General features: G+C 39.6%; 1 protein-coding gene across 1 annotated transcript; it reads left to right on the forward strand.

Moving 5' to 3' along the window:
* Window positions 1–1401: 1401 nt before the first annotated feature.
* LOC306746548 (transmembrane protein 26-like) lies at window positions 1402–7322 on the forward strand (the record flags this gene model as incomplete). Its single annotated transcript, XM_079229474.1, has 6 exons — window positions 1402–1586; window positions 1848–1944; window positions 2098–2187; window positions 3836–4044; window positions 4246–4325; window positions 7045–7322. 6 exons carry the CDS (start codon window positions 1402–1404, stop codon window positions 7320–7322), a joined length of 939 nt encoding a protein of 312 aa, XP_079085600.1.
* Window positions 7323–8337: the final 1015 nt, after the last annotated feature.

Below are 8337 nucleotides of genomic sequence, written 5' to 3' on the forward strand. Positions count from 1 at the left end.
TGCAGTTATTTTTACTATCTTATAGTCATTGTTATATATTAATGTACTTGTACTAACACAGCCCAAATAAAACAATATCCATACTATTGTTGTCTTATATTTATTTCTCATAATTTCAAAAATATTACTTTTACACAAGCAGTGGTAATCATTACTTTATGATTAGGTCTTCTGTGTTCCGTCTGGTATTATCTTACAGTAGGATTTATTTGTGTGTTGTTGCTTATGTAAACAGACAACAACACAAATACATACTCATTCTCTAATCTCGTCTCTCAAAGAATAAATGATGTGAGCAGGTTTGCACTTCTTACCTGACACCTGAAACAAGAGTTCACCTCACAGTAGCTTCTCTCAACGATAAATTTAAAATCCACATTTAAAAAAAAAGACATTCTGCTGATTGTATTGTCTACTTGTACAAACACAGACCACTGTCTCCCCACGGTGGACAACAGAGTATTAACACCCACATGTATTTCTCACTAAAGCCACTAACCACAATATACACAAACATAAATAAAAACTATAAAGTGTACTTTGAAAAAATAAATAAAGAATCATTAAATAAAAACATGTACTGAATTGTTTTGTGTCTGCAGATAGTGGTGTAAGCAGCTTAAAGTGAGGCAGCAAAAAAAAAAAAAGTGTTAAAAAGACGAATGAAAAGGTTTTTGTTTGTGTTTCTTTTTTTCTTTAATTTACTTGATTTGACACAGTGAGAGGGAGATCGCCCAGGTATTTTTTTTAACCCATATTTAGAAAGGGGACATGGCCAAGACAGCGGCATAAAAAGTGAATCAACAATAGTAACCACAAGAAATCATAGAATAAATATGTGTCAAATTATAAAAATACCTACGTACATCAGTGACAAGTACTACATTATTTATTCACCATTGTATTTATAAGAGATTTATTTATGTAACTTTATGTTTTCATAACTTAACTATCGGTTTCCTTGTTTGAGTGCGTTGGGCTGTCACCTTGTGGTCACTTTATGTACTGCGTTGTCTCACCTACTTTCTCATTTCTCTTCTGTTCTTTCCTGTAAGACTGTGTTGTTACGCCTGGTGAACGAACAGATGGTATTATGTTGCCCTCTCCTGCACATCCTGCACCAATGTTGTCAATCATAAATAATTGAATAATTCTGAGTGATCTCTTTGAGACACCTCGCTTCTTCACGTGTAACAGCAGCCTCCTGAGTCCTGCAGCACCTCAATGTACCGCCCCCTGTCAGGTAAAACGGGACGGGACCTCCTTTCTGGGCGTGGCTTAAACTTTGGGGACTTTGTTAAAAAAAAAATGTATCCCACATTTTTTCCCTCACAGTTGAAGCAGCACCCACTGGGATATTATCTTTAATCTGCGGTGCACGATACTTCAACCAGCAGCAAGATGTGCCTGTTCATGTGTGCGATTATCACGAGAGCGTTATTCCTCTACGTCTCTCTGATGAGCGTCTGGAGGGTGACGTCGGTGAAGAAGGATCTCAACTACTGGCTCCTCACTATCCTCTTTCTGCCGCTTTTAGAGGAAATGATAATAACGCTACGGAGTCCGAAGGGGAAAGATTATAAATGGTAATACGAGGTGCATGCATTTGGAAAATTATATAGTTTTTATGTTGAGGGTGCAACTTTTCCCCCTGCTGCTATTGTTTAACCGGTCTGGGATTGTGACAATGGGGTGGTACCCCCAAACATCCCCAATCAGTTGACTAATTGACTAATCGTTTCAGCTCGAAACAATTGTAATATTTATAACCAGGCTTTACAATTTTATAAATTCCTGGTGTGTGACTTTTTGAAGTTGTTGATGGAGGTCTTCTGGTTGTCTTGCAGGTTTTCTCCTGCTATCTTTCTGTTTCTCATCAGTATTATTCCCTCCATCTGGATCCTGGAGCTCAACTACCAGCAGGACAAAGTCAACATCTTGCAGGTAAACAAACAAACATGTAATCTAATGACAGATGTTGGAGGGTGTAGCTACAGTTTTATTAAAATTCTACATTTATTTTTAAGCTTTTCATTTTTAACTGGAGGGAAAGTACGAGCACTCTGTCTGTAAAAATCCTCTTTCAACGGTTTTCAGTGCAAAAAGCTCAACTCGTGGGAGAATGTGTTTAATGTGATCACTCTGAACAACACCCTGGGAAACCTTACATACCAGAACTACCTGAAGGTAAGAGTGGCACACTGAAAGATTATTTGGGATGATGATGTATTTCTTGGAAATCACTTCCATTGCAGACTGGATTACACACAATGTGTAGGGTAATGAAACTAACAAAGTGCTCCTAAATCAACATCGGGGAGGAGTTCCGATATTTCCAGAAATTGCTCACTTACTAATGTTGAACTTTTACTTCAACATGGACATTTTTACAATCTTCTTACCAATGCTTCTTGTTCTGATAAAGAGCAGTGTGCTTGAAGAATCACTCATAATTACTTATTGTCTGCAGTGGGAGCTTCAAGTTTGCAGACTTTCATGTGTCAAACAAACATTTGGCACAGGTTTTTCTACTGTATCCTTGTGTTTCACTCCAACACTCATCTTCAGTGGCAAAGAGTATAATCCTGTGTTTGTGAGAGGTGGTTATCTAAATCCTAAATCTGATGACAAGCCACCACATGGGAAATATTGGACCCTTCAACAGAGTAGTAATGTTCTCTCTTAGGAGTGGGGTTTCGGTCAGAAACCCAGATTGCCATTTTGGAAGGAATGCAGAAGAGAAAAAAATAAACATTAATAGATTTAATAGCCGGATGAAACCCAAGAGTTTTAAACCATTCAGAAATAATCCACCAATAAGAGAAAGAAATTATCTTTCTACAAACACAGGCCTGGATTTTTGGAAGAGCCGCCCACTCTCTGTTATCTGGTGGAGATTTAGAGCCACGGCCAGCAGAACATGAAATGTCAACCGATCGTATTAATAACATAATAAAGGACGGTTAATAATTTGTTCAAACACTATCCTCTTTTGCATAGAAGATAGGTCGAAAACACTTTTGTTGTTTCAATGTTTTATAACTAGAAGACCAAGTGAATACATAAGATAGTTTGATCAGGGGCTATAAGAAAATCCTTTCTTGTGATTTAATATTTAAAAGCTATGAGTTATTTTTGCACTGGATCCAGCAAGGCAAGTATGTAAAGTAGCAAGACCTGAGAGGTAACCAGGCTTTAAAAAAAGACTCACTAGAATAAAAGACGTCCAATAATTGATCCTTGAGGAACTCCACAGGTCAGGGGAACTAGAAATACACACAAAGAACTGGCAAAGTCTTAAATAGTAACAACAACACCATCAGTCAAACTAGTGAAATAGTATGTGTCAACAGTATCAATGGAAGCCTTTAAATAAAGAATAACACAAATGTAACGTTCACATTGTGAATAGTATTGTCTGTGTTGTAAAGGCCTGATATATCTTATTTCTCTGTGCTATTTTTAAAAGATGAAAGTATATATTTGAGTTTCACGTCTTCAGTGTAGGGAAGTCAGAGTATTGATTACTGGGAGACAAATTAACACATTTTTACGTTATGGTCGTTTTTGGGGATTTGTTGACAAAAAGTAAAATATAGAATGTCACCAGCCGTTTTCTTTGAATCATGACTTTTTGAATTAGGACTCAACATCTATCAGAACAAATATTACAGGGTCCAAAAATTAAGCTATAGCATGGATACAAACCTAAATGTCTACAATAATATCTAGAAACTGGCAGCGTCACAGAGCTGTGAGCCAGCACCATATTGAAGGATGCAAACCATTAAGTTACTGACAACAAAATAACTCTCAATCTCCCCTCCTTTTCCAGAATTTCAACCTGGCGTTAACAAATGTCTGTTCCAGCGACTGGATCATGGCTCTTCATCAGAGCCTGCTCCTCCTCCTCATCGTGGGGAAGTGGCTCCTCTCGCTGGGAGGCGGACTCACGCGTGATGAGCTCTCGCAGCTTCTCTTAATATTTGTTGGCACTGCAGCAGACATCCTCGAATTTACTAGTGAGACGCTGTCAGATGTCAAGTGGGTGGTTAATCATGCATTGCATATGTAAAAAGTATGTTCACGCACTCATGTATAAACAATAGACACAAAGGTAGGGAACTCAAACAGTTTTAGGGCAACCTCACATAATCTGTGTCCTCAAATCATGACATTACATCAATGCATTAACTAGTAAAAAGCAGATTCCCATTTACTTTATGCTATATGCGTCTTTTCCAGAGAGAAAAGTCCTCAGATGGTCTACATCATCTTAGCTGTGTGGACTTGGAGCATGCTGCAGTTCCCCCTACATCTGGCTGGTCAGTGTGTGTTTTTGTCTGAAACAAATAACTTTGGTGCTTATTAAGCAGTTACAGCCGTGTACTGCTGTACATAACCTCTTCTCAGTGTGGGATAATTCAAACAATGTGTTTAGATAGCAGCGTCCAGGCCAGTGCTGTAAGTAAACAGTGAAAAGCAGTTTGGCCCCTCTGTCAGCTTTGTCAAATTATTACCCAAAAGTTTTCCCTTCGCGAGCCATGTCCCTACTTTCAAACGTATAGTAAAAAAAAGACTTACTACAAAAATAAATGACTAACAGGAAGGCTGTATTTATTTTTATTGGACTAACAAATTTCCAGATCTGAGCTTAAGATAAGAGGAATCAGCCCATATCAGGAAGTCTTTTAGCAACTTATTACGCTGAGCTGAGAAAAGAATGTAAACCCGCCTTCTCAGATCTGAGGGAACAAAACATTGTGTTTCATGAAAGACAGAAAGAAAGAAAGTAATGATTTGATCAGAAACAGCATTACTTTGTTCTCAGAAATGACAAGCCCACTAATGATGTCAATTACTCCTAACCAAACATAATTTCATTTACAAATGGATGTTGAGATTCTTCATTGTGTAGCTTTACCGTCATTACACATTTAGAGCACTTGACTGCAGTGTTCTGTTGCTTTTACTAAAGACGCTGCTTTTCCTTCAGTGTGTTCAGTTTATGTTTGTGTCCGCTCACACGGTCTGTCTTGTTGAAGTTGGTGCAGTCATGTCCAGTACGTTTCCATGCTGTGTAAAGTGTTGACAGACAGATGCAACATGTCCATCAGAGATGGAAGGAGTACTAGAATGTTGTACTAAAGTTACTTTAAGGAAATGTATTAAAGGAAAAGTAAAATTATTGGGTAAAAATTGATTTAAATAAAGGGATAGAAATGAGGGGAAATGGTGTCGTGGCTCCGTCACCTCAGAGCCAGAGGGGCCTGGGTTTGTTTCCCGATCCCGGCGGTCCTTCTGTGTGGAGCTTCAACGTTCTCCCTGTGCGTTCCCCCTGGGTTCTCTGGCTTCTTCCCACAGTCCAAAGACATGCAGCTTAATTGGAGACTCTAAAATTGCCAGTAGGTGTGAATGTGAGCGTGACTGGTTGTCTGTCTTTATATGTGCCCTGCTATAAACTGGCGACCTGTCCAGGTCAACCCAGCCTTCGCCCAATGACAGCTGGGATCGGCTCCAGCTCTGAATAGGATAATCGGATGATGGAATGGAAATTAACCAGAAAAGAGGGAAAACAATCTAACAATTAAATAAAAATGTCTTTGAATAAATAAAAAAGAGCATGTGGACAGTGCGGTACGTGCAACAAGATTTGTAAAATTGCAGAAATCAAATAACCTACAGTAGAGACCACAACCCTTGACGCCAGGGGCGTGAAGTTGGGAAGGGCCATCACTTCCTACCCCCTACGTCCTGCACCCTAGCTCGGACCACACCCATCTTCAAACTCGCCATTCACTTTGATCTCAACTACAAAACTGTAAAGTTCCGTGACTGCATGCTGTGACGCTTTCTCTTTACAAAATGTGTCCACAGACATAAACACCTGTAAGAGTACTCAAAACCGCTTCTGTGATAGTTCCCGCTACGTTGTCTCCACAATCACATTCTGCCTTGATGACAAACACACAGACTCCTTGACGTTTGATAGCATTCTTGTTAATTTTTTGTACTTGTAAGATATTCAAGAATCCTCGGGTGTTCGTGCGAGGAGAAATGTCCAAAAGGCCAATGAGTTATGATAAATCTATTTAATAAAGATGATTGCAGAACAGCTTATACAGTCTCGATCGAGGACCTCTCTCTTCCCGCAAATTCACAGACAGTGGAACGATGCACGGATCCTTCCACAGTACCGTTGCCTTCACGTTCAAAAGAGAGAAGCCCTGATCGCTCGCGCACGTGTCAGTTTTAGTCTCATTCACGGAGCTTAAGGCCCTTCCATAGGTTAGTTCTTTCCTCCTCTTCACACCTTTGTACAGTCTCTGTGTGTTAGTTGGCCCTACGGTTTCAGGGGCGGAGCTATTCTTCTTCTCTTCACAGAAAAAGGTAGATTCTGCACACCAAACAGTCCGCGCAGCTGATGTCCTTCTACTTCCGGTGTTTCAATGTCTCACTCCGCCACATGAACCGCAGAACAAAGGAACTATTTCTTCTTCTTAAAAAGATAGTCCTACTGGCTCCCACATGCAAACCTTGTTTTAAAATCCATTCAGACATTAATCATTATACAGTTATAAAAACATACAGTGACTTTCTTATGCATACAATTACATGTACTTCATAATAATATCCCTTATAAATTATCATATCAAACATTTCTTTATTTTACATGTGCAAGTCCAAATTTGACAAACTACACTATTAAAACTCTACATACCTTTCACTAACTGCTAACCCCCTCGCATCCCCACTCGGTCAGTGAGCTCAAATACAACATGTATCATTTTCGGAGAGTCACATTTATGGAGCTCTGCCCTCACACAGCGTATCACTTTTTCATGGGACTTGTGTGCTCTGTAATGGATGCAGCTTGATGCAACTACTTGAAGTAAAAAATACTCACAAAACAACATTTAGCTACTACCATTCAGTAGCTAAAGTTAAATCCAGGTTAAAACAACTAAACAAAGAAATCTATACAACAGACTCTTATTTTGTCTCTGAGGTCCTGTTTTTCTGTCTCCCCATTTTTTTCAAAAGTGGTGAACTCCAAGCCAGACAATGATGGTGAGCAGGGGGCCCAAGAGGGGTCCTTCTTGTCTAAGCACAGCGTGGAGATTTGGTGCATCATGGCAGCCTTGTTCATCCAAGACGGGCCTTTCCTGGTGGTCAGGCTCATCGTCATGACCTACTTCAACGTCTACCACCAGATGCTGATGTCTTTCGCTGTCAAGAACTTCCTGGTGGTGATACTGAACTTGTACAGGTTGGTTCTTATATGCCAGGAATCCCGCAGTAGAGCCGTCCCGTGTGTTTGACGAGTTCTCTCACAAGGAATCAGGGAGACGGAGAGATGTTACTCTGTACAGTCACACCAGACTGGTAAGAACTGCAATTGGAGCAGGAAGAGAAGGAAATGCTTGCTTTCTGTTTTCATTTCACAATGTACTTAACTCTGTGGAGGAAATGACCTCTCATCTTGTGAGGAAGGAGCCTGGAAGACATTTAAATCAGGGAGTAAAAAGTTAAAAAAATATCCACAATTCTATATGACATTGTTTGACGTTGTTCCATTCGTATTTATACCATTTCAAGGCCTTCGTCTCTCACACCAGGTGACGTCAGTAAGTCCTTGAGGGTTCAGGATTTAAGGCATTAGGGGGGACATTTGGATTGAGTGTTGACTGAAGCTGAGATTGAGGGAGAGTATTTCCTTGTTTTAACTCAGACAGGAAGTTAGAATTGATTGTGAAAACATCTAATAGTAAATGCCAGTTTGAAAAAGGCCACCTTATCTGCACTGGACAAGGAAGGCCATACATTCTATAATTGTTTTACCTTTAAATTGGGATATTATGTTTCCTCTTGGATAATTGCCCTTTTAATAAAAAAAGAGAGACATTTTATTCATAAGTCAAAAAGTCATTAAATGTATTATCTCAAAATCTAAGTTGGAAAGGGAAAAAACTGATTAAAAGGTGTGGGGAGTCCAAGTCAAAGACATATTACATGTGCACATTACTTAGCATTTCAGCACAATAACATAAACAAATGTGGTCCCAAAGCACCAGCTGAGCCAGCACTTACAGTAAGTGAAGCCAGGCTACTGTTTAGGTACGGATGGACAGATTTCTGGTTGAGCGGAAGTGAGCACAGGGACAACAGGAAGACAGGAAGTTAGAGAGATATACTGGATGACCTAGAGGCATAAAGTGTTGACTGAAGCTGAGATCGAGTTAATCCAGACAGGATAAAGACACTTTATCAGCACTGGATCAGGAAGGCCATGAATTATGTTATTTTTTTTACATTTGAATGGGGGTATTATTTTTC

Source organism: Taurulus bubalis, assembly GCF_910589615.1.
Source record: "Taurulus bubalis genome assembly, chromosome: 14".
NCBI classification, from domain to species: Eukaryota; Metazoa; Chordata; class Actinopteri; order Perciformes; family Cottidae; genus Taurulus; species Taurulus bubalis.